At 50.1% G+C, this 26828-nt stretch overlaps 1 protein-coding gene across 1 annotated transcript in view; it reads left to right on the top strand.

Annotated features, from left to right (window-relative positions):
- RYR1 (ryanodine receptor 1) overlaps positions 1-26828 on the top strand; it is a 106363-nt gene that overhangs the window by 17336 nt on the left and 62199 nt on the right. The window contains exons 18-42 of the mRNA XM_039854913.1: positions 252-493; positions 1022-1214; positions 2212-2428; positions 3770-3874; positions 4044-4147; positions 4637-4720; positions 5511-5818; positions 6655-6857; positions 7832-8006; positions 8189-8397; positions 11146-11540; positions 12474-12606; positions 13448-13608; positions 14061-14226; positions 17225-17311; positions 17464-17690; positions 18892-19504; positions 21053-21316; positions 21651-21851; positions 22199-22310; positions 23372-23518; positions 24876-25149; positions 25739-25853; positions 25939-26071; positions 26437-26531. Of these exons, the coding sequence (XP_039710847.1) occupies positions 252-493; positions 1022-1214; positions 2212-2428; positions 3770-3874; positions 4044-4147; positions 4637-4720; positions 5511-5818; positions 6655-6857; positions 7832-8006; positions 8189-8397; positions 11146-11540; positions 12474-12606; positions 13448-13608; positions 14061-14226; positions 17225-17311; positions 17464-17690; positions 18892-19504; positions 21053-21316; positions 21651-21851; positions 22199-22310; positions 23372-23518; positions 24876-25149; positions 25739-25853; positions 25939-26071; positions 26437-26531 (4963 nt within the window). The remainder of the gene's footprint in view (positions 1-251; positions 494-1021; positions 1215-2211; positions 2429-3769; positions 3875-4043; positions 4148-4636; positions 4721-5510; positions 5819-6654; positions 6858-7831; positions 8007-8188; positions 8398-11145; positions 11541-12473; positions 12607-13447; positions 13609-14060; positions 14227-17224; positions 17312-17463; positions 17691-18891; positions 19505-21052; positions 21317-21650; positions 21852-22198; positions 22311-23371; positions 23519-24875; positions 25150-25738; positions 25854-25938; positions 26072-26436; positions 26532-26828) is intronic.

Here is a 26828-nt window from a genome sequence, read left to right as displayed (position 1 = left end):
CTTCCCTATTTCTGTCTCTATTTATCCTATATCTGTTTTCCCCATCTGTCTTTCCTGTCTCTCTCTTCTCTATCCGTCTTTGATGTCTCTCTGTCTCTTACTGTCTATCTCCATGTCTCTTCCTCTCCGTTTTTCTTGTGTATACATCTCTTTCTTTTTCTCTCCCTCTCCCCGCTACCCCATAACAACCTGGCTCTTCTCTCCTCTACCCCGCCCCCCTCATCCCCTCTCCTGTCCTGTCTCTCCTGCAGCATCCGCCCTAACATCTTTGTGGGCCGAGCAGAGGGCACTACGCAGTACAGCAAATGGTACTTTGAGGTGATGGTGGATGAAGTGGCTCCATTCCTGACAGCTCAGGCCACCCACCTACGGGTGGGCTGGGCCCTCACTGAGGGCTACAGCCCCTACCCAGGGGGCGGCGAAGGCTGGGGCGGCAACGGGGTTGGCGACGATCTCTATTCCTATGGATTTGATGGGCTGCATCTCTGGACAGGTACCTAGACACTTCCAGGGGACCCTCAACCCTGACCACTGACCCCAGAGTTTCTAAGCCTTTCACCACACACCTTGGGGTTCTTGAGATCTTGATGCCCCAAACGAGCAAACTTTTGACACTTCATTCCTCATTTCCCAAGACCCTAACCCTAATCCTGTCTCTAACACATTTCTTCAGTCTCCAGAACCCTGACCCTAGAGGATATATAATCTCTGACCCTAGAGATCTCAGAAAACTGCCCAATTATGACCTCTGCTCTTTGACTTCTGACCCCCAAGGCTCCAGAATCGTAACTCCGGGAAAGCTTTAATCTCCGGCCCCACAGCTCTCAGGATTCTTACCTCAGGGGGACCTTGACCTCTGCCCCTGAGCAAAGAGGTATCAGACCCTCATAGGAACACTTAATCTTAGGGTATCCAGGATCCAGACCCCATAGGTTTCCTTAATATCTGCCTCTTGTCTCTTGAGATCATTGGTCCAATGAGACCTCTGACTTCTGACTCCTCCCTGGTGACCCTGGTGCAGGACATGTGGCACGGCTGGTGACTTCTCCAGGGCAGCACCTCTTGGCCCCTGAGGATGTGGTCAGCTGCTGCCTGGACCTCAACGTTCCATCCATCTCCTTCCGCATCAATGGCTGTCCTGTGCAGGGTGTCTTTGAGGCCTTCAACCTTGATGGGCTCTTCTTCCCTGTTGTCAGCTTCTCAGCCGGTGTCAAGTAAGGATTTGGGCTGCTCCCTTGCCAGTCCCCAGACCTGGGACTGTCTTGAGACAGCTTTCCTAAGCACTTACAGACTCTTCTGAGGCCAGGATCCAGCTGCCTTCCCTCAGGACTGACTGGTCAGACCCCCACTTGAAGGTCTCAGTAACCTCTACATGATCCCAAACACTCTCAGTATCTTCCCAATGACCCAGACCCTCCCAATGACCTCAGCTTCTCCCCAACTCCGCGTCCTGTTGGCGACATCCAAATGTCCTCAAAATTTCACAATTACCTTCTAATAACTCCATACTCTCCCAATGATCTCTTAAATGACCTCAGACTGTCCCAATGACTCTATGCCATTCCAATGATCTTCAAATGACTTCAGAATCTGATAGTGATCTTCTAATGACCCTAACCCCTCCTAATGATCTTGGACTCTCCTAGTGACTCCATGCTCTTAACAAGTTCTCAGTGACCCCAGCATCTCCCAATGATCTTCCAGTCATTCTATAATTTCTCAGTGACCACTCAGTGACTCTAGTATTTCAAAGACCTCTCTATAACTCAGTCTTTTCCCAATGACCTCAAGCTCTGTGAATGACTTCCCAATCACTATTTAGTGGCAATTATGGTTTTCTCACAGTTATGCCAGATTCTCGGCGACTCCCAAATGACTTCCTTTTTGGTTTCCCAAAAACCTTACAATATCCCCAAATACTCTATTGGCCCAGCTCCCCCAAAGGACCTTCCTGTGACCTTGCATTAACTCCCCAATGACCCTACATTTTCTTTTTTTGATCTTTTGATGATTCCTACTGGCCTCGGATATTCTCTTTGACCTTGGAATTTCCTTTCTGACTTCTAAATGGCCTCCATGAGCCTATGACTGCCCAGTGACCTCAGGTCTCCCCAGAACCTTCCACTGATCCCAGGATTGCTCCCTCACCCTCACTGAGCATAGACTCTTCTCTGTAAGCCGCCCCACCAGTGACCCCGCTCTCCCATCCAGGGTGCGGTTCCTCCTTGGTGGCCGCCACGGTGAATTCAAGTTCCTTCCCCCGCCTGGCTACGCCCCATGCCATGAGGCTGTACTCCCTCGAGAGCGACTCCACCTGGAACCCATCAAGGAGTACCGGCGGGAGGGGCCAAGGGGGCCACACCTGGTGGGCCCCAGCCGCTGCCTCTCACACACCGACTTTGTGCCCTGCCCTGTGGACACTGTCCAGGTACTGCTGGCCCTCCAAGAGTTCTGGGTGAGGCAGACTTCCTTAGGAGGGGGGAGGGGAAGCTGACCTGGAAATTGGGAGCCTTATTGTTTAACAGATAAGGAAACTGAGGCAGAGAGGAGACAAAGAACTCTTTCAAGGCAGACTCCCAGTTTCAGGGAGTTTTCACTATAGCTCCCTAAAGAAAGGACTATTATTACCCCTGATTTACAGTTGAAGAAAGCAAGGCCCAGAGAGGTTAAGCACCCAGTGCAAGTCACACAGTTGATGGGAACGCAGGTGGTCTGATTCCAAAGCCTACAATTTGTTGGGCATCTCTTCTATCCCAGGCCTCTTCCACTCCTGTTACCCCAACCCAAACTCTCTGACTTCCCTCCAAGCATGTCCCTATAGGAGCAGATATAAGTCATGTTCAAGCTTGACCATAAGGTTTGATTTTCACTGTGTCACTTGGGCATGTGGCTTCACCTCTGGGTGCCTCAGTTTCCTCATCCGAGGAAAAGGGGATAACAATAGAACCTCCTTTGTAGCATTGCCATGAAGATTAGATGAATTAATATATGTGAAGGGCTTAACACAGTCCCAAGTAAATAGTAAGTACTCAATACAGTTCCTGTCAGTAGTATTAGTAATATTATTTTAGGATAAACTTGCCATCCCCGCCGTAGCCGGGCCAGAGCCCTGGACCTCCTCCTGGATGTCTCCTTCCCCCTCGTACCCCCTTGTCAGCCTCATGGGCTGTTCATTTGGCCTCTTGAACATCCCTCCACCCCCCTTCTCTCCTTTCTATGGCTCACCCTGACCCAAGCATCACCACTTCTTGCCTGCAGAACAGCAACAATATAATATTTATTAGGCATCTACCATGTGTCAGGCATTTCTATAAACTACAAAACATTTAGTAGTTTATGGAAGTGACTTCACTGAATCCTTATGAAGTAAGTATTATGAGTTAAGTAATGTTCAGATCCTCACTGTACAGAAAAGGAAAGAGACTCATCCATTCGTTGAACAAATATTTCCTAAACATCTCTGGGCCCAGCTCTAGGCTGGGTAGGCCTGAGAAAATGGCAGAAACTTAGGAGGCTCCAGGTCTTGTCCTCTTGGAGCTCCCAGGACATGGGAGAGATAGACCCATTCCCAGGTAATCCCTTAATTCTGACGATGCTAAGTCCTTAAGCAGCTGAGCATCAGTCCTGGAGTCGGGGTGAGGTGATGGGGAGCGGGGCTCAGAACAGCAAGCGAGGTCAGAGGAGTGTGCTGGAGGACTGTTCTCCACAAGAGGGGTCACCGTGCAGGCTGGAGGGAACTCAGAGACTCACGAACATCCCCTGCCCCCAGATTGTCCTGCCTCCCCATCTGGAGCGTATTCGGGAGAAGCTGGCAGAGAACATTCATGAACTCTGGGCACTGACTCGCATCGAGCAAGGCTGGACCTATGGCCCGGTGAGGGAGTCAGGCGGGGAGGGGACCGTGGCTGGGGGAAGGGCCTTTAAGGCACTGGGGGGTCCTTGGGTTTTGGGTAGTAGAACTAAGGGCAGAGGTCAGGGGTTGTAGTCTGAGAGTGTTGGAGGGAGGGAAGGGGAATGGAGGACTTGACCCCGGGTTTCTCCAGGTTCGGGATGACAATAAGAGGCTGCACCCATGTCTTGTGAACTTCCACAGCCTACCAGAGCCGGAGAGGAATTACAACCTGCAGATGTCAGGGGAGACGCTCAAGTGAGGGGGGCACCGTGGAGCCGGGGGCTGGGCCCAACTGCTGGTGGGGAGGAAGGCAAGGAGGGACAGGAAAAGTTAGACAGAGACTGAGAGAGAGGATAAGAGAGAGACAGAAAGAGACAGAGAGAGAAGGAGGAAGGGATTGTGAGGCAGAAACTGACAGAGGGCAGAAGAAGTCAGAAAGCGGATGGTCAACAAGTGAGAGAGAGAGAGAGAGAGAGAGAGAGAGGCAGAAAGAGGCAGGAAGAGGCAGATGGGAAAAGATGCACGCAGTCAGAGATACAGAGACAGAAACAGGGAAAGACAGGAGTCAGAGAGACAGAGGCTAAGAGAGAAAGGCGGGGTCGAAGACACCCAGAAAGCCTGGGAGGAGCCGTGGAGAGAGCTAGAGCTCCAGACAGGGCAACAGGGGCTGCGGGGGAGGGGCCGGGGGAAGGAGGCTGTGTGGTACAGACTGTTCTCCTGTCCCCCGCCCCGCCCCCACCCCAGGACACTGCTGGCGCTGGGCTGCCACGTGGGCATGGCAGATGAGAAGGCGGAGGACAACCTAAAGAAGACAAAACTCCCCAAGACGTGAGTGTGGGCGGCAGGGTCCCATCTGGGTAATATAGCGGGGATCCGGGGATGCTGTGGTGAGGGTTGGGCGGTTGAGGGGTCTTGTGGGGAGGCTGGGGTCAGAGAAGACGGGGCCGCAGGTTAGAGTGAAGGTCATAGGATCAGGCGTCAGGGCTCTGGAGTCAGTGGTGAGTGTCCTGAGCAGGTGTTAGGGTTGTGAAGCCAGGAGTTTCAGAGAGAGTGGGAGTGAGTCAAGACCCAGGGTCAGACTCTACCATGGAGGCAGGAAAATGAGAGAGCAGAGGTTGTTTCTCTAATTTGAGGCCAGGGAATCAATGGAAAGAGGTAAGAAGTTGTTATAGTTGTAAATAAGGGATACTAAAATTATAGGTGAGAGGTCAAAGGTCTTGGGGATAGAGGCTCAGGTTCAGAGGTCAAGGACTCCCAGGGGTCTGGAGCAATAGGGTCCTGGGGTCAGAGGTAAGAAACTTCAAAACTGGAGGTGAGTGGTCAGATCATTCCAGGGTCAGAGATGAGGCTCCCAAAATCAAAATGAAAGGGTCACAGAGGCCAGAGGTCAATGAAATCAAAGCCACTGCTAGGGTCACAGGATCCTGGGGTCAGAGGTCAGGTATCTCAAAGCTTATTCAAGGGAGTCATATAACCCTGATATCAGAGATGAAAGGTCAGAAATTCCCTAACTCGGGGCTTCTGGGATCCTGGGAACAAGGGTCGAAGTCAGGGATCCCATAGCATGGAGCCCGGAGTGGAGGGGGAGCTTCCCTCACCATCCTCGCCACACCCGCAGGTACATGATGAGCAATGGGTACAAACCAGCACCCCTGGACCTGAGCCACGTGCGGCTGACACCGGCGCAGACCACGTTGGTGGACAGGCTGGCAGAAAATGGGCACAACGTGTGGGCACGAGACCGTGTGGCCCAGGGCTGGAGCTACAGTGCCGTGCAGGACATCCCCGCACGCCGAAACCCTCGCCTCGTGCCCTACCGCCTACTGGACGAGGCCACCAAGCGCAGCAACAGGGACAGCCTCTGCCAGGCCGTGCGCACCCTGCTGGGCTATGGCTACAACATTGAGCCGCCTGACCAGGAGCCCAGTGAGTGTTGACCTCTAGCCCATGACCCTGGTGCCTACCATGACCCTGACCACTGATCTCTGACCCAACTCAGTCCTTGGATGGGCTACATCTGGAACAATGATCCTCTCTCCCCAACCCTGACCCTTACTCTGTCCCGGATTCTGAATCCTATCTTGACTACTGACCTTGACCTAACTCAAGCTTTGCCCGGGCTATGGCTACAACACCAAGCTGCCAGACCAGGAGCCCACTGAGTACTGACCCTGACCTCTGACCTCTGATTCCAGTCCCTGACCCCCCCCAGCTAAGGAATTCCCCAACCCCAACTTGGACTATAGCTACAACATGGAGCCACCCAATCAAAGACTCAGCCTCTAACCCCAGGCATTACCTAACATTGATCCCTAACCCTGATTGTGGTCCCCAGTTCAATTTCTCAACCCCTGGTCCCAAACCCAGTTTCTATCTTTTCCCTGACCCTAACTCTGATTTCCTCTCTCTGATCCAGTTCTCAACCCTTGATTCTAAACTCCGAACTTAATCTTGACCCTTAACGCCAGACTATGACCATGACTAACCCAACTGTCTCCCTCTACATCTCTGTCAGTGTCTCTTCTGTAAGAGCTCTGGCTGCTAAAGACAAAAAGGAAGGAATCTCACTCAGTAGGTCCCTCCTGCCTTTCTCCGACTAGCCTGAGATCCCCCAATTCTTCTCCTCTAACACCAAGAAACTGGCTCTATTCCCCCAAGCCGGCCAAGGTCCTTCCCTTCTCTGGTGTCTCCTACCATCCTCTTGGTATTTTGGGACCCACTCCCCACCCAGTCTGTCTGACTCTGCGTGGCCCCGCGTGTAGGTCTGGTGGAGAGCCAGTCTCGCTGGGACCGGGTGCGCATCTTCCGGGCAGAGAAATCCTATGTGGTGCAGAGCGGCCGCTGGTACTTCGAGTTCGAGGCGGTCACCACAGGAGAGATGCGAGTGGGCTGGGCAAGGCCCGAGCTGAGGCCTGATGTGGAGCTGGGAGCTGATGAGCTGGCCTATGTCTTCAACGGGCACCGTGTAGGTACTTCTCTGGGCTCCTTCCTGCCAGGCCCTGTAGTCCCCCCGACAGCTCCAACCCTGCCCCTGTCTGTGCCCCACTTTGTCCACCTATCCCCGCATCTACCTTTCCACCCATCCATCCACCATCCTTTTCTCTCTCTCTCTGTCTATGCATATATCCATCCACCATCCATCTCCGTCCAACCATCCATCTGTCCATTCATCCATTCATCTATCCGCAAATCCAATCATCCATCCATCTACTCATCTGTCCAGATAATCACTTAACCATACACTTTTCCACCTACTTATTTATATTAATTTAGCCACTCACTTATTTAATCGGTTTGCAATTTCATTCATCTATCCATTTATCCAGTAATTTAATGCATGCATCCATCAATTCATCTATTTATCTACCCATCCATCCATCCACCTACCCACTCTTCCATCCAGACATACATACGTACATCCACGTATCTATTTGTCCATCTTTACCTTCTTCCTTCCCTGTATTAACGCATGGAAACCCAACTTTCGTTTTAATCTTTCATCCAGCCAAACACCCTGCTCCCATCCATCCTTCTCATTATTCATTTACCTATTTGGGGGGCATGTGGGTATATATGGGTCTATGTGAAGGACACTGATAGGCTTTCATTCCTCTACTTGCTGCTGCCCCAAAGCCCCCACACCCGCTTTGGTTATCTGCATAACCCCAGCCTCAGCCATGAACACTGCAGAGAACCCAGGCAGAAGGGATGCGATACAGGGATTAGTGGGAAATGACAGCATGAAAACCTGTCCGTTACATTCTGGATCATAAATGCAAATGCGGGAAAAGATGGGAGACACTGTGGGGGTGACTTCCCTTCTGTCTCACTGGCTTGCATGTGTATCTTTACGCATCTCTCCTTGCTTCCATTTCTCTGTACATCTCTATTTTTCTATATGTCTCTCCCACACCACGACGTCCCCTCGCCTCCTCACAGGGCCAGCGCTGGCACTTGGGCAGTGAACCATTTGGGCGCCCCTGGCAGTCGGGTGATGTCGTGGGCTGCATGATCGACCTCACAGAGAACACCATTATCTTCACCCTCAATGGCGAGATCCTCATGTCCGATTCGGGCTCCGAAACAGCCTTCCGGGAAATCGAGATTGGGGATGGTGAGGGCTGGCCTCATGGCCCCTTTCTGGTTTTCTTCCACCTCACCTGACCCTACACTGCCCTCTCCAACCTCCTCCTCTTCCACTGCTTCCTTCCACTGCTTCCTTCCACAGTACCTCCTCCCCCTGACTGCCTTAGCCCTACCTATCCTCACTCCTGCCCATCCATCCCCTCCCACCAGGCTTCCTGCCCGTGTGCAGCTTGGGACCTGGCCAGGTGGGTCACCTGAATCTGGGTCAGGACGTGAGCTCCCTGCGGTTCTTTGCCATCTGCGGTCTCCAGGAAGGCTTTGAGCCATTCGCTATCAACATGCAGCGCCCGGTCACCACCTGGTTCAGCAAAAGCCTTCCCCAGTTTGAGGCTGTGCCCCTTGAGCACCCCCACTATGAGGTGAGGACTGACCCCACTTACTACTCTCTGCTCTGCCCCAAACCTTATTCTTCTCACGGTTCTCTTCCCTGAGTTTCTCCTTCCACATTAGCCCACAAGCTGTGTACAAGGGGGTGGCAGGGTAATGGGCTCCCAGGGCTGCCTTTCAGGATGTAACTTTGGCAAACCATAACCTTTCTGAGCTCTGGGTACCTCGCCTATAAAGTGGGGAAAGACAGAAAAGAAAAGCTGGATTAAGTGACCTCAGTGGAAATTTCCAGTCCTTATAATGATCTGATCCTAGAACAAGATGTAAAGAAATAGCAATCCTTGGGTACATTTTAACACTTTCCTTACTAATTGTTATGTTTGTTAGTTTGTTTTTAGTAGTTCTTCATTAATCCAGGTATCCTGATTTTTAGCCTCTTGTGCTTCTCTTTCGCAAGGTTTAACCCAAGGTCACACTCTAACCATAAGTACCCCACATAGCCCAAAGTGATAGTCCTTCTCTCCTTCTGGGAAGAACTTGAGCTCTGTGTGACTGCGGCTCAGCTTTAGAATCAGACAGAGCCGGACTTGGCCTCTTACTGTGAGCATGTGACCATCTCTTGCTGAGGCTCAGTCTTCCCATCTGTGGCATTGTTTGACTCGTTCTCTCACATAATCTTCCTCTTTCTCTTTTCTGAATCTTCTGAGTAAGTCAGAGCCATCACGCCTTTTTACCCCCAAATATTTCGATATACATTTCTTTAGAACAGGCTATGCTCTTACAGAACTGCATGCAGTACAATTATGAAAATCAGGAAATTTAACATTGATACATACTATCGCCTAATTTACAATCCATATTCAAAATTTTTAAATTGTGGTAATAATAATGTCCTTTGTTATTTTTATGGTCCAATCCAGGAATACATGTCACATTTAGTTGTTATGTCTTTTTAGTCTTAAAATAGAATGTTTCTGAATCTTTCTTGGTCTTTCGTGGCACTGACGTTTTTTGAAGAGTATAGGCCAGTAATTTTGCAGACTATCCCTCAATTCTGGTTTGTCTGATGTTTCCCCATAATTAGGTTCAGGTTCTGCATATTTGGTAGGAACACCATGGCAGTGGTGCTGTGTCCTGCCTGATGCAGGATACCAGGAGGCATCTGATGTCACTATATCTTATTACTAATCATGTTAACATTCACTGTTTGATTAAGATGTTATCTGCCAGGTTTCTGCACTGAAAAGTTACTATCTTTCTCTTTGTAATTACTAAGTAATTTTGGGGGGCATTTTAAGACAAGGTAAAAATGGGAGGGTTTTAAGCAAGGGAATATCCAGTTTAGATTCGGGTTTTGGAAAGGTCCCTATTGACAATGAATTGTAGGAGGGAGGAGTGGAGGCAGGTAGACCAGAGAGGTGGCTGGGGTGGGAGAGGATGGTGGAATAGATCCGAACTTCCCAATTCCTGCCACTGCCAGATGATGTTCTCAACCCAAAGACTAGAATGCTAGACAATAGTGAGAATGAATAAACTCACATACACACAACCATGTGGATGAATCTCGCAGACATAACGTTGACTGAAAGAAGTCAGACGCAAAAGAGCACAGACCATGGGATCCCATTTGTACATAGATCAAGAACAGGCAAAGCTAATCTGTGGTTTGATAAGTCAGGAGGGTGTTACTTTGAAAGGATAACTCTGTGTGCACAGATCACAGGAGGGAGACACTCAATGGACTGTTGTCAAGAAGTAAAGGCCGAACAGGATTTATGAGAGAGGAGACCCTGCAGATAGTGTGGGAACAGCCAACTTTGGTTACACAGTTTTGGGGTGAATTCTTTGGCTGGCGAGGACCACAGAGGTCTATCTCAGCAATCAGTCCTTGAGGAGGTCAACTTAGGGAGGGCCTCAAAGAAAGAAACCGCTCCATCTGGTTACGGAGTCTCCAGAAAACTTTTGAGAGTCTGTACTTGGAGGGCACAGGACATGCATCTGTCCTCTACCAGTTCCGGTATCTCATTTAGGCCGGGTTAGGCATTTCCCTCATTAGAATCCCTCATGGTCTTTGGAAAGGTGGTGACTAAACAGGCAGCGAGGGGGCTCCTGGGGCCTTGGCTGTGCTCTGTTTCTCCTTCTGGGTGCTGGACACACAGGTGTGTTTGATCTGAAAACTCACTTTCCTTTTCACTTATGACGTGTGCACTTTTCTGAGTGTCATATTTCCACATACAAGTTTAACAAAAATTTTTCTGGGGAGGCTTTACATAACTCTGACCTTTCTGGGCTGCTCTCCCTAGAAATTAGGATGGCAAGGTCTTTGTTTTGTTCATTGCTGTGTTCCCAGCACTTAGAACAGTGCCTGACACAAAGTAGGTGCTCAGTAAATATTTGTAGAATGGACAGGTGGACAGGTGGACAGATGGATGGGTGGATGGATGGATAGATGTGGATGGATGATGGGATGGATGGATGGGTGGGGGGGATGGCTTGGTCTGGAGTAAGGCCTGTGCATAGGTAGGTTTTGAAAGCTCCCCAAGTGATCCTAGTGTCTGACCCGGGCTGCCACTGCCCAGGCAAAGGTTGACAGAGGGCTGAACATACCCTATGGTCAAGCTGTGTGCCCCATGGGGAGCTCATCCACCCAGAGGAGGGGATACCTTTGGCTGACTCTCTCACAGGTGCTCTAAGGCCTAATGGCGGCTCTGTGTGTAACCAGGCTTAGGACAATGGCCTAGCCCATCCACCAGGTTCCGTGCTTCCTGCATCCCCCACAGGTGGCCCGTATGGACGGCACTGTGGACACTCCCCCCTGCCTGCGCCTGAGCCACCGCACCTGGGGCTCCCAGAACAGCCTGGTGGAGATGCTCTTCCTCCGGCTGAGCCTTCCAGTCCAGTTCCACCAGCACTTCCGCTGCACTGCAGGGGCCACCCCGCTGGCGTCCCCCGGCCTGCAGCCCCCGGCCGAGGACGAGGCCCGGGCAGCGGAACCGGACACCGACTACGAAAACCTGCGCCGCTCGGCTGGGCGCTGGGGCGAGACCGAAGGGGGCAAAGAGGGAACTGCCAAGGAGGGGCTGCCCGGGGCCACCTCCCAGGCTGGGGTAGAGGCCCAACCTGTCAGGGCAGAGAATGAGAAGGATGCCACCACAGAGAAGAACAAGAAGAGAGGGTGAGTCAAGGGCGGGGCAGGATGGAGCCTGCGGTCTGTCCTAGGACCCCAGTTAGGCAGCCTCAATAATTTGAGAAACCCCATTGTATCCTAAAGTGACCCCATATACTCTAAGTGAGTCAGAATACTCAGAGAGCCTTTCATGTCTCTAGTGAATGCCATATTTCCTGGGAAGATCTAATTTCCCTGAGAATGTAAAATCGGGTACCACACTATACCTATGGAGAAGTCCACTGTCCTTGGGGTACCTGGTGGGCCTCAAAGCATTTCAGCCAATGGACGTCATTAACCGTGGACACTAAAGGGGGGATCTCATTTTCTTGGAAGAGCTAACCATACCCTAAGGTATCCTGGTGAACACTAGTGGCCTTCTAAATTAAGGTCATTTCTGTGTCCCAAATGTACCCCCCCCAAAAAACTACTTCAGGGGAGACCTTCACAAGGCATTAAACTTGAATTGAAACGAAATCTGCTTTCCCCCTACTATGGTGGTGGTTTTCAATGGGATGTAGCTCTGTGTCTTTTGAGGGATGTTTAGAAGCAATGGAAGATTCTGGTTACCATAGTTTCAAGGGTGCTGCTGCTGGGGTCTCCAGGGATTCTACCTGCCTTCAGAATACAAGACGGTGCTACACATGAAGAATTGACCTTTCCTAAATTCCTATATGAGAAACACATATGAGAAATGCTGACTTGGGGGAGCCACCATATGCCCCAAAGGGAACCTCCATGTTCCCAGAGGCACCTCTGAATTTAGGTGACCAAATATACACAAGCACAGCACCTCCAGAATGGATTAGGCTGACACAGTTGGGAATCATTCCTCTACAGGCAAGGCCTTGGAGAACAGATGAGGGACATGAATGTTGTGGTGGGTAGGATGGGGGGCTGGGCTTGAGATCTGGTTTTCACACAACCTCTCCCCACCACCAGGTTCTTATTCAAGGCCAAGAAGGCCGCCATGATGACTCAGACGCCAGCCACCCCCGCTCTGCCCCGACTCCCTCGTGAGGTGGTGCCCGCCGATGACCGTGATGACCCTGAGATCATCCTCAACACCACCACGGTGTGAACTGGGGACCTTCAACTTTGGGGACCCCTCAGCTTTCCAAATTCCATGCTCTGATCCACAGTAACTGCCCATACCTGGAAACATCTCGATATACACCAGAGGCCCCCAAATACAGCACACTCTGATTTAATCCTTTGAACCCCTAAATCCATATTGCTGGGAACACTATGAAGCTATAAGGCACATTGCTATAACTCCCAGGGATCCAAAAATTCAAGGGATAAACCAATATGGACTTGGAACCCCAACTTTACCCATGTAAACTCAATACCTTCAAATTTGATAGCTATTCTAGTATATTCCTGGGAACCAAAATTCACAATTATCTCAATATAATTTTGAGATTCCCCAAATCTGGAATATTTTCTGAGACAAACAGCCTAATGGTTGGGATCATGGGTGACCTGGGTGCCACTCAGGTAAGTCACATGTTCGCTGTATGTTTTCTTGTCTACGGAAGCTCCATGGTTTTCCCATCAGCAAAATGGGAATAGAAATTGTATCGACATGATAGTGATTGTAAGGATTAAGTGAGTTAATTTGGAAGCTAATCAGTGAGCTATTCATCAATCTTTATTAATAACTTTGCTGTAACCTAGGGAGGGATTCGAATTTGGGCATATCACAAAATAGTCCCAAAGGATCCCCAAATTTAGAAGTATCTCAGTAGACACAGAAACAAAAAGACATAGATCCAATGGTTCTCAAATCCGGCAACTTCTTGTTCAACCATCAGAAGACACCGAGAATCCAGAGAAACCCACTTAGAGTCCCAGGGGAGTCCCGTGTCACCTTTCTTCCGAACTGACCACTGGTCCCTCCTTTGTCTCTCCAGTACTATTACTCCGTGAGGGTCTTTGCTGGTCAGGAGCCCAGCTGCGTGTGGGTGGGCTGGGTCACCCCCGATTACCATCAGCACGACATGAACTTCGACCTCAGCAAGGTCCGGGCAGTGACGGTGACAATGGGGGACGAACAAGGCAACATCCACAGCAGGTGCCGGGGAGGTGTGGGGACTGTGGGGGGCGGGAGGTCAGCACTGGGCACCTTGCTCAGAACATGTCATGCTCCTTCTTCTCTCTTCCTGTTTATTTTCCTACAATGGCTCCTGCTCTGTTTTTCCCTCCTCTCCTTTTCCGTTTCTTCTTGTCTGTTTACTCTTCCTTTGTCATCTCACCCTCCTCTTTCTACGTTACCTCCCTCCTCTGTTCTCTCCTCCTGCTCCCCTTCTTTCTCCTCCTTCCAGAACCCTCCACCAGCTCCTAAGAATTCTAGCTCCAAGGGGCTCAGGGTCTGGGGTGAGAGGTTCGGTGCTCATGTCTGCAGGTGGTAGGAGTTTGGGGATGGGCTCTGAGGTCATGATATTCCAGGAGCTCAGGGAAGGGGGTGTCCAGGGTCCAAAAGCCTCTGCTGAGGATCTGTGTACTGACCACCCCTCTCTCCTCCAGCCTCAAGTGCAGCAACTGCTACATGGTGTGGGGCGGGGACTTCGTGAGCTCTGGGCAGCAGGGCCGGATCAGCCACACGGACCTTGTCATTGGCTGCCTGGTGGACTTGGCCACTGGCCTAATGACCTTTACAGCCAATGGCAAGGAGAGCAACACCTTTTTCCAGGTGAGCCCAGTCTTGTGCGACTTAGCAGTAGCACTCTTATGTCCCGGCATCCTGGGACAACCCTCTCAGATACTCCTGGAGGCCAGAGTCAGGACAAAAACAGCACCTAGTCTGTCCTCAGGATAAGCCAGAGCTGGCAGGCCCCTGGGAGACTTCCTCATTGAACTACTCATTGAACTGGGGCCCAAAAATAAGGAGACAGGGCCTTGACCTTAGAGAGAGGTCCGTATCCCGTTAGGCTGGGTACCACCAGTCACCAATCAGGGAACACCCTAGGGTGGGCCAGAATCCTAAGGTAGGCTTTTCCCTTTAAACATTTTATTACGGAAAGTTTTTAACATAGCACAAAATGAAAGGAATTGTATAGCGAACTCCCATACACCCACTACCAAGAATCTACCATCCGCATTTACTACACTGGCTTTATCACATATTCATTCATCTACCATCCGTTAATCCAACTAAGTTGGATGTTTAAAAACTTTACTTCGAATGGAAAACTTAAAAAATATACAGAAATAGAATAGCATAATGAACCTCCATGTCCCCATATCACAGCTTCAATTATCATCCGTTCACGGCCAGGCTTCCTCCATCCTTACCCTCATTCCCGCCCTCACTCCCACACCAACCAGATGACTTTAAAGGAGATCCCAGACTTCACATCGTGTCATCTCTTTTCAGTATGCATCTCTAAAAGATAAGGATTCTTTTAAAAACCATAACCGCAATACCATTATCATCTTTTAAAAACCTTAATAATTCTTAAATATCACCAAATATCCAGTCCATGTTCAAATTTCTGTCTCAAAAACGTCTTTTTACCATTTGTTTCTTTGAACTGGAATCAAAATTACGTCATGTATTTTAATTAGTTGTGATGTCCTTTGATTCTCTTTTCATATATTTATTTCCCCATCCACCCCGCTCTCTTTCTTTGAAATGTATTTGTTGAAGAAACCAGCCTGTCTGTCTTTAGAGCTTTGTTCCTCAGAGTGTGGTCCTTGGACCAGCAGAGTCTGCATCATCTGGGAACTTGTTAGAAATGTAGAATCTCTGGAAAGATGCTCGACATCACTAGTCATCAGGGAAATGCAAATTAAAACCACCATGAGATATCATCATGCACCTATCAGAATGGCTACCATCAATGAATCTAGAAACAACAAGTGCCAGTGAGGATGTGGAGAAAAGGGAACCCTCATGCACTGCTGGTGGGACTGCAAAGGGGTGCAGCCACTGTGGAAAACAGTATGGAGGTTCCTCAAAAAATTAAAAGAAATACTACCATATGACCCAGCAATTCCACTTCTGGGTATTTATCAGAATAAATCCAAAACACTGATTTGCAAAGATATATGCACCCCTATGTTCACTGTAGCATTATTTACAATAGCCAAGATATAGAAGCAACCTAAGTGGCCATCAATTTACAAATGGATAAAGAAGGTGTGGTACATATACACAATGTAATATTGAGTAATATTACATATACACAGTAATAGTACATATACACAATGTAATATTGAGTAATATTACATTGTGTATATGTACCACACCTTCTTTATCCATTTTTATCCATAAAAAAAAAAAAGAATGAAATCTTGCCCTTTGCGACAACATGTCTGGACCTAGAGTTATTATGCTAAGTGAAATAAGTCAGACAGAGAAAGAAAAATATTGTATGATTTCAGTTATATGTGGAATCTAAAAACAAAACATACGAACAAGCAAAACACAAACAAACTCAGGTACAGAGAACAAACTGATGGTCACCTACTGGAAGCGGGGTGGGGGCTGGATGATAAAGGTGAGGGGATGAAGTACAAACTAGCAGTTATAAAAACAGTCACGGGGGTGTAAAGTACAGCATAGGGAGCATAGTCAGTAATATTGTAATAACTGTATGGGGTCAGATGGGTACTAGACTTATCTAGGGTGATCCCTTGGTAAGGTATATAAATGTCTAATTATATTATACATCTGAAACTAGTATAATAGTGTACGTCAACTGTAACTGAAAAAATCTTTTTAAAAAATGCAGAATCTCAGGTCCCACCCCAGACCCGCTGACTCAAATCTGCGTTTTAACAAATCCCAGGAGATTCTTGTGTATGTTGCCATCTGAACAGTGCTGGCCTAGTTTCCCACAGACAGGATCTGGCTGCCACATCCCTGTGGTGTCCTTTTAACGTTTTCCTCTGTCTCCTGTATTTCCTGGAAATTGGATACTGGGTCCAGAGGTTAGATTAGATCAGGTTTGGTTTGGGCAAGACTGCTTCCCAGATGGTGGAGGCTGGATGGGTTCCACTGGGAAGATCGGAAAGGCCAGTCAGACGACGCTCTCTGGATTTTAGAGAATGAGTACATTTGGGAGAGAAACGAGAATGGCATTCATGGTAGTGTTGCAGAAAAATCAGACTGGTTAGAGGTTCCGAGCACCGCTCGGAGAGTTGGAGAAATCAGATTTATTATACCGGCTGCCCCAGAAGAGCTAGCCAGGGGTAACCTTGCTATACAGACCATGGGAGTTGCTATGGGTTACAGACAGTCACAGAACAAAAGATTTTCAGACAGGAACTTAGGCAATACATCTGTTATCTAGACAGAACAAGCAAAAGGGAGAATGAGTCTTTAGTTAATTTCGAGGTTACCTGCCCTTCAGCCTATTCGGCAAGCATATCTACAGACGCAGAACAAAGAGCTGATTATAAGGTTAGCCTTTTGAGTGGAAAATTCCTCTTCAGTAGGAGGCATGATGTTCACAGAGGCCCAGGCAACAGGTTGACCCGGGGGAGTTGGAGGAAGTTGTCCCGGCTGGATCAGAGGTAGTGCATCCCAAGGGTGACCTCGAGGCCATCGTGGAGCCTGCAGTGGCCGAGCTTGGATCTGCAGACACCAGCAGGATCGGCATAGGGCAGTCAGCCCCTGGGGTTTGGGTTCCAGAGTCCCACTTCCAGCTCACCCTTCCTCGCCCTGCCCTCTTCTCCCTTGCCAGGTGGAACCCAACACGAAGCTCTTTCCTGCCGTCTTTGTCCTGCCCACGCACCAGAACGTCATCCAGTTTGAGCTGGGGAAGCAGAAGGTAGGAGCGCAGTGATGGGGCAAGGCAGGAGGTGCGGCAGGTCAGGCTGCCAGAGTGGCCGAAGGGGAGGGGGCCATCCAAGAGGTATCTCCCTGGAAGCAGGGTGGCAGGACAGAGGGCTGGGTATCCTGACCCGTGTCCTGTGCCCCCAGAACATCATGCCACTCTCGGCCGCCATGTTTCTGAGTGAACGCAAGAACTCAGCTCCACAGTGCCCGCCGCGGCTCGAGGTGCAGATGCTGATGCCCATCTCTTGGAGCCGCATGCCCAACCGCTTCCTGCAGGTGGAGACACAGCGAGCCGGCGAGCGGCTGGGCTGGGCCGTGCAGTGCCAGGAGCCGCTGATCATGATGGCACTGCACATCCCTGAGGAGAACCGGTCAGGGCCAGCCCAACCACCCTGGGGTGGGGGGAGGTTCTGCAAGCCGCCTGAGGTCTGGGTCCAACTCAGTGTCCCCCATCACTACCTCGGGATTCTAGGCAACACACTAGAAAGCCCTAGACCTGCCTTACTGTCCCCAGAGAACACCCCAGGGCGCCTTAGATCCATCACAGTGGACCCTTGACCCATCTCAGGGGACCCTAGACCCTTCTCAGTAGACCACAGACAACATCTCAGGGGCCCAGACCCACATCATGGGGCTCCAAACCCATCATAGGGAGCCCAGACTCACATTGAAGAGCCCACACAACACCCGGGGGCCTCAAGTGCATCTCAGAGGGTCCCAGACATGACTCAGAGAGGCCTAGATGCACCCCGGGGCCTCTCAGACACACCCAGGGGAACTTTGGATGTATTCCGTGGAGCTCCCCAACCCACTCCAGGCAACCCAGACACACCTGGGTGGTGATGTATTCACATGGATGCGGGAATGCCCTTAGGACTGAGGACAGTCAGGGACCTCAGACTCACTCTGGGGGGCTTCTAACATGCCTCATCTTTCCTTTATTCATTCATTCGACAAACAGCTCTGAATTCCTATGTGACCGGTGTTATTCTGGGCTGGAGACACCAAGCCCTTGTGAAAGGACACTCTAGTAATGCGCATATACAACTCAGCAGGCTCAGACTCATCCTCAGGGGCCCAGACACACCCATCTATTCATTCAACAAACATTTATTGAGCACTTACTATATGCTAAACCTTGTTTAGGTGCTGGGAATATAGCAACAAAATAAAAGAAGAAAAAAAAACCAGGCAGATATATCCTGCCCCAGTGGCATTTACATTCCAGTGGTGCTCAGACATAACTCAGGTACTCAGACCTGCCGGAGAGGAGTTCAGGCCCAATCCCAGCTTCCCAGATACATCTCACCAGATCTTCTCTATGGAGTCTGATGCCTGAGAGCGCCAGACCTTCTCAGGGCTTCCTCAGACCCCTTAAGGATTTCCAGAACCATTGAGACTCCTAGACCCAGCTCTACAGACCTCGCAGAACCTTGGCCCAGCAGAACACTGGGATTCCCCGCTGGGATCAGCAACACTCACCTAAACGCCTCTTTTCCTTTCTGTGGTCCGTGTCTGTCTCCCACCTCCTCCGCCCGCTCTGTCCCTGTCTGTGGCCCATCTCCCCTGCAGGTGCATGGACATCCTGGAGCTGTCCGAGCGCCTGAACCTGCAGCGGTTCCATTCCCACACCCTCCGCCTCTATCGCGCTGTGTGCGCCTTGGGCAACAACCGCGTGGCGCATGCTCTGTGCAGCCACGTGGACCAGGCGCAGCTGCTGCACGCCCTGGAGGACGCGCACCTGCCTGGCCCGCTGCGTGCTGGCTACTACGACCTCCTCATCAGCATCCACCTCGAAAGTGCCTGCCGCAGCCGCCGCTCTATGCTCTCCGAGTACATCGTGCCCCTCACGCCAGAGACCCGCGCCATCACACTCTTCCCATCTGGAAAAAGCGCAGATAATGGTCCCCGCCGCCACGGCCTGCCTGGCGTTGGCGTCACCACCTCGCTGCGGCCTCCACACCATTTCTCACCCCCCTGTTTCGTGGTTGCCCTGCCAGTTGCTGGAGTGGCAGAAGCCCCTGCCCGCCTCAGTCCCAGCATCCCTCTGGAGGCCCTGCGGGACAAAGCACTGAGAATGCTGGGGGAGGCGGTGCGAGATGGCGGACAGCACGCACGCGACCCTGTTGGGGGGTCTGTGGAGTTCCAGTTTGTGCCCGTGCTCAAGCTTGTGTCCACCCTGCTGGTAATGGCTTCCTCCTATTTCCCTCTGTCTCACCCTTCCACATTTCAAATAATTGGTTCATACATACATCAACCACCCTCCCATTTATACATGCAACCACCCATTTGTCTCTTCATCCATACATCCTCCACCTTTCAGTTTTTCCCTCTATCATCTACTCATACCTCATTCACGTTTTCTTCCATCCATTCATCTGTCATCTGTTCATGTTTATTAATCTCTTCTTTCTATTCCTCTATCCAACCAGCCATCATTCATCCATCCATCGATCCATCCATTCTCCACTCCCCTTCCATCCATCCATCTGTTCATTCAAACATACTCCCATCTTCCCATATGCATCTATATCTATTTATCCTTCCCTTTCCACCCACATATCCATCCATCCATCCATCCACCTATCCAGCCATCCAGCCATCCCCCAATCTATCCAGCTTTCAATCTAGTTTTCTATACAGCCTTCCATTCATTCATACAGTCAGTCCATCCATCATTCCATCTACTCATTTATCCATCTACCCATTTATTTATTAATCTATATTTCTTTTTATACAACTGGTTGTCATCTTCCATTCCACCTGTGCATCCATCCATCCACCCATCTACAGACCATCCTTTCTTTCATCTTTTACATACCTGTTCATCCATCCATGCATTTCTCTTCATATGCATGTATACCCATCCACCTACCCACAAACCCATCCAGCTACCTACACCCATTCATCCACTCACCAGTCTACCCATTCTCCAACCTTCTATTTATCCTTTATTTCATGTACTTTTTCATTCACATACCTATCTAATAACTCATTTACGTATCCCTCTATCCAACTTTTCATACACGAACCTATTCACCTATCCATCCATCCATTCTCACCTCCTCATGGCCATTTACTCATCTATTTATTTACCTATCTACTAATTTACTTGCTCATGCGTCTATCAAACCACCTATCCACCTACCCACCTATACATCATTTATCCTTTGTCATCCATCCACCCATCTTTTCCTCCACCTTTACTTTCCCCTCTCTATCCATTACCCACCCCTCCATCTCCCCTTTAAACCCTTACTATTCCATGTATTAATTCAGCCACCCAGCCACGCCGTCCTTCTCCCATTCATCCATCTCTCTCTTAACCAACTCTTCTTCCCTTTTCCACTTTCCTTCCATCTGTTAGCATTTTCATTATGTTCACTGAGAGCTGGCATATGCTAGGAGTTATAAGGGCCTCCATCAGGTGTAGATGTGTTCCAGAGTCACATATGCTCAAGCGTGGGCAAAAAGATACTTATTTGTGAAGAAAGAGGTGCTCATATTTGTATATATAGTCTGGGCCATGTTGGTGGGACATAGGGTGTGGATCTAGGGAAATCTTAAGGAAGATGGATGGCAGGGCAGGGGTATGCTATTCCTACCTGTGGGGGGAACCATATAGCCAATGCAGGAATGAATCTGGTAAGTGCAGAAGAAGCAGGTATGGAAAGGGGACTTAATGATGGAGGCTCTGCAGGCTGCGGTGAAGGACCCAGGCTTTGTCTTGTAGGTGATGGGTATCTTTGGTGATGAGGATGTGAAACAGATATTGAAGATGATTGAGCCTGAAGTATTCACTGAGGAAGAGGAGGAGGAAGAGGAAGAGGAGGAGGAAGAGGAAGATGAAGAGGAGAAGGAGGAGGATGAGGAGGAGGAGGCACAGGAGAAGGAAGATGAAGAAAAGGAGGAAGAGGAGACAGCAGAAGGGGACAAAGAAGAAAGCTTGGAGGAAGGTCTGCTCCAGATGAAATTGCCAGAGTCTGTGAAATTACAGGTGGGCTGGTTCTTCCCATTTTCCTCCATCTATCTGGGCTGAGAGGCACAGGGTTTAGTAAGGTGTGAGTCTGGGTGTGCCCCCAGGCTGTGGGAAGCTGTGGGAGTGCATAAAGCAGTGGAGTGCTGCTGGCTCGAAATGATCTCTCTGTTTTCCAAATGGGATGTGAACTGGAGGGATGAGACCTTGGAGAAGTCTGGCTTAAAGATCCAGGCACGAGACATGGAGAGGGGACCAGGGCAGAGCCAGGGAGAGGGGAGAGAAAGCAAGAAAAATTTCAAGGAATTCCTAACGGTCTCATTACCATCCCTCCTGTACATGGCTGTCCACACAGATGTGCCACCTACTGGAGTATTTCTGTGACCAAGAGCTGCAGCACCGCGTGGAGTCCCTGGCAGCCTTTGCAGAGCGCTATGTGGACAAGCTTCAGGGCAACCAGCGGGACCGCTACCACCTCCTCATGAAAGCCTTCACCATGTCTGCAGCTGAGACTGCCCGACGTACCCGAGAGTTCCGCTCGCCACCCCAGGAGCAGGTCCTCTGACCCCAGGCCCCAGTCGGCCTTGTTGTCTAAACCCCAGCCTCACCCTCTCCCTTACTCTGATCACTAATGATACTCGACCTCTAAGCCTGTGCTTGATCTCTGACCCTACTGATTTGCTTATCTCTTACTCTCCTGCCTCTCTCTGAATCGACCTGACCTCTGAGTCATCCAGACTGACCCTGACTCCTTTCACACCTCTAATCTCTCAGATATTCTTCATTAACTCACATTTGAGTCATGACCTTAGGCAAGGACTCACAATGAGATCTTTGATCCTTGACCACAGCGTTCCTATTCTGGGCCTCTGACCCTCATTTTCACCTTTGACCTTCTCCTAGATCAACATGCTAGTGCACTTCAAAGATGGTGAGGAAGTGGAAGATTGTCCTCTTCCTGAAGAGATGCAACAGGATTTGCTTGAATTTCATCAAGACCTGCTGGCTCACTGTGGTAAGGAGAGGGGATCAGAAAACCCTCCTCCCAAACTTTCTCTTGAGACTTCTCCTGAAGTTTCCCTGAAGATTTCCTGATCTTAAACATCTGTAGTATTGGTTATATAACTGTCGGTTGGTTGAATGAATGAATGAATGAATGAATGAATAGATGTATTAGTAAACAGATGATGAGAGGAAGGATCTGTTTATATGGAGATTTGGTGGATGTGTATATAGATGGATGGCTATAGGCAAATGGATGAGAGCAGAGACATGGTTGGCTAGAGGGAGGGATGGATGACCTTCATTGTTCCTGATGAGAAGTCTCAATCCTTCTGAGATTCCCTTATAATGTATTGTTTTTCTCTGGCTGGCTTTCAAATTTTTCTCTTTGCCTTTGCCTTTAAACAGTTTGAATATGAGTGTCTAGGTGTGGAGCTCTTTGAATTTATCCTGCTTAGAGTTTGTTTAGTTTCTTGGATGTGCAGATTAACATTTTCCATCAAATTTAAGACTTTTTGGTCATATTTCTCCAAGGATTTTTCTGCCCCTTTCCCTTCCGGGATTCTCATTATGCATATATTGGTACATTGGATGGTCCCACAGGTTTCTGAGGCTCTGTTAGTTTTTCTTCCTTATTTTTCTGTTCTTCAGACTGGATAATCTCTATTGTCCTACCTTCAAGTACATTGATTCTTTCTCTACCAGCTCAAATATGTGGCCTTATCTAGTGATTTTTAAAATTGTTCCTGTACTTTTCAACTCCAGAATTTTTCTATTACCTACCTCTTATTGATATTCTCTATTTGATGAGTCATTGTCATCATACCTCTCTTTAATACTTTAGATATGGTTTCTTTTAGTTCTTTGAAGATATGTACAGTAGCCGATTTAAAAGACAAAGGCTTCACAAGTGAATAAATGAACAAACATATGGACATATTAAGAAAGAAATGAAAAACTCCATGAATGCATCCATGAGTGAATGAACAGATGAAGGACTGAAGAAGCGAATGGTTAAGCAGATGAGTAAGCAAGCAGATGAGTGACACGCCCTCCTTTCTTGACCACCTCCAGGAATTCAGCTGGAGGGGGAGGAGGAGGAACCAGAGGAAGAGGCCACCCTGGGCAGCCGCCTCATGAGCCTGTTGGAGAAAGTGCGGCTGGTGAAGAAGAAGGAAAAGAGCCCTGAGGAGGAGCTGCCTGCTGAGGAGAGCAAACCCGGTGAGGGCCGGGCCAGGAGGGCAGGGGCAGGGTGGGCTGTGGCCCAGGCGTGGGGCCTGCGCTGTGTGTGTGTTGGACCAGGGAGGCATACAGCCCTCCAGAGCAGAGACACATCCAACCTGGGGATGACGGCAACTCCTGCACCTCTGTGGCTCCCATGTCCTTCTGGCTTTTTGTTTTTCTTTTCTTTCTTGGTGAAATGATTACCATGCTGAGGGACTAGAAAAGCAGTTATGATAAATGTTGGGCCAATGGGTCATTATGCAAACTAACAAGGATAGAGTCCTTGGCATTGGTACAGGGCTTATTCTACGACATTCATGAAACTTCTATTGGGCCAACTCTGGGCCAGGCACTGGTGATGGGGCTGGAAAATACAGTAGGGGGAAGAGTCAAAGCCCCTGTCCTTGAAGAGTTTAGAATATTATGACAGATGCACATATACATAAACCACAATGTCGGTGGCCATGGGTGGTAAAAGAAAAATGAAGTCGAGTGAGAGGAGAGAGAGGGACTAAGACGGAGGGAGTGAGGTGTGCAAAGGCTTAGGGAAGGATGATTGGTACAGAGGAAAGAGCCAGTGCAAAGGCCCTGAAGGATCCTGAATGGGCAGGATCTTACTTGGTGCCTTTAGAGGTCGTTGTGGCTGGAGCAGGGTGAGCAGGGGGAGAGGAGCAGAAGATGAGGTCAGCAGTGACAGGCCAGATTGTGTAGGGCTGCTGGAAGGACGGTAGGATTAGCACGTCACAAGTCATGAATTAACACCATCATTCAATGCCAGCGCCTACAGGTTTTTCTTAACCCTAAGACACGGGAGACATCTGTCTTCTTCCTTGGAAATCCTGGGAAGAAAAACGGTTGGGAGAGAAAGAGAGATAAATGGATGGTGGCTGTAGGAAAAGCAAGGCCCCAAGAGATAGCCAGGGAAAATATAAACGAGTTGTTTTGACATCATTTTCAAACGATTCTGAAATCCTCATAGTTTTTCTTTGTGTCTGTTGACTCTTATGATAAAACGTTGGCGGTATTTTTACAGAGTAAATGGAATTGAGGCTCGTGCTTTCAGAGGGGCATAGTGAAGTGTTTATAATAGCAATCTGGTGTTCTGTAGTGATTTAATTTCTTTTTCCTCTTGAAACTTGTGGGGAGGGGCCCTTATGGAAGAGGTATTAGGGTGAAGAGATCAGAGAGATTCCTCGGGCAATAGTAAACTGCCAGGATCCATGTACCCCTTGGCAGGTGGAGGATGGGGGCGGTTAGTAACTGAGAAGCCTCTGGAATAGGGGCACCTTCTTCATTGTTCAGGCTCAAGGCCCTGGCCAGGCAGAGTGTTCTAACCCTTGTGTCCTCATCCTAGAGTCGCTGCAGGAATTGGTGTCCCACACAGTGGTGCGCTGGGCCCAGGAGGACTTTGTGCAGAGCCCCGAGCTGGTACGGGCCATGTTTAGCCTCCTGCACCGGCAGTATGACGGGCTTGGGGAGCTGCTGCGTGCCCTGCCCCGGGCGTACACCATCTCGCCATCCTCCATGGAGGACACCATGAGTCTGCTTGAGTGCCTCGGCCAGATCCGCTCGCTGCTCATCGTGCAGATGGGCCCCCAGGAGGAGAACCTCATGATCCAGAGCATCGGGTGAGGCACCGCCCCCACGCTTGACTCTGCACGGCTCCGGGGAAGGGTGGGGAGGCTTCCTAGCTCCAGCTAGTCCCCCTGGATCATGACCTCTGGATACAATAATGTCTCCTTCTGCCCCATCATATTCCTTATCCCAGCAGCTAGCCCACCTCCCTGGGTAATGTCCCCTCCCCTTATCTTTCCACCCACCCCCAGGGTAACAGCTCCCACTCACCTGTGACTCTTGGCTCAAAGTTCACCCTCGCTGAGCCTCAGTTTCCTCATCTCAGATGGGGTGGAGCCATGCCCACCTCGTGGAGTTGCAGTGCATCTTTAGTGAGCTCGTGCGCATAGTAGTAGCATAACCATGGTATTGAGCACTCGCTCGTCATCAAGTGTGCCTCATTCATTCACTTGGCAAACATTTATTGAGCACCTGCTGTGTGCCAGGCCCTTTATAAGAACTTGCGGTTACGATGGGCAGCATGACAAAGGCCCCCTCCTTAGGGGAGCCCACCTGGTGACAGCTTTCCCAAGGGTCTGGGAGCTGTCCCCGGACTTGGGCCTGGCTGGCCCCTGGTGACCCCACGCACTCCACCATCCACAGGAACATCATGAACAACAAAGTCTTTTACCAGCACCCGAACCTGATGCGGGCGCTGGGCATGCACGAGACAGTCATGGAGGTCATGGTGAACGTCCTCGGGGGTGGTGAATCCAAGGTGAGGGGCCTGGGTGGGCCGGGAGGTCGGGGAAGTGAACCACAGAAGGCAAGTGCTGACCTTTGGCCCACCATGTCTGGCCCAGGAGATCCGGTTCCCCAAGATGGTGACGAGCTGCTGCCGCTTCCTCTGCTACTTCTGTCGCATCAGCCGGCAGAACCAGCGCTCCATGTTCGACCACCTGAGCTACCTGCTGGAGAACAGTGGCATCGGCCTGGGTGAGACCCCTCAAGCCCGGGCTGCCCCCCAGAGCCCACTCTTGGCAATACACCAGGCCCGCCCCACTCTCCGTGTCTCACTCACTCGTTCATTCAGCAAACACTCACTGCCCTGAGTGGCAGTGCTGGAGACACCCAGACAGCCCTGGGTCTGGCCCTCATGGGACTCACAGTGCAGCGGGGAAGACAGACCCACCCCAGACAGCAACAGCCCAGAGCGATCAGGCCTGGCACAAAGAAGCACAAGCTAGAGTAGGCACTGGACCCACGCTGGAAAGGGGTGGTCAGGGAAGGCTTCCCAGAGGGGGTAAGACAGGTGGCTACTCATCTCCAAAGAGCATTCTCGCCACCTCTCACCCCCACAGGCATGCAGGGCTCCACACCCCTGGACGTGGCAGCTGCCTCTGTCATTGACAACAACGAGCTGGCTTTGGCATTGCAGGAGCAGGACCTGGAGAAGGTGTGGAGCGGGGAGGCCTGGCCCCTGGTGCACCTGCTGATTCGGGATCCATTCTGAGGGGTGATTCTGGAGGGTCCAGGACCAGATCAGAGGGGGAATAATTTTCAGGGAAAGAATAGGACCCAGTCACTCATTCATGGGGCTGGGGGCAAATCCTCGCTCCACTCCACTGGCCGTGTGGCCTTGGCACACTTCTTGGCCCTATCGCCCCTGCTTCTGTGTGCAGTGGCGAACGGCATGGGCTCTAGAGTTCAGCAACTTAGACTCAACTCTCCTCACTCCTTTGCTGTGTGGCCT

Source organism: Pteropus medius, unplaced genomic scaffold (assembly GCF_902729225.1).
Source record: "Pteropus medius unplaced genomic scaffold, Ma_sr-lr_union100, whole genome shotgun sequence".
Lineage (NCBI taxonomy): Eukaryota > Metazoa > Chordata > Mammalia > Chiroptera > Pteropodidae > Pteropus > Pteropus medius.
This window is presented reverse-complemented; position numbering and strand designations above follow the sequence as displayed.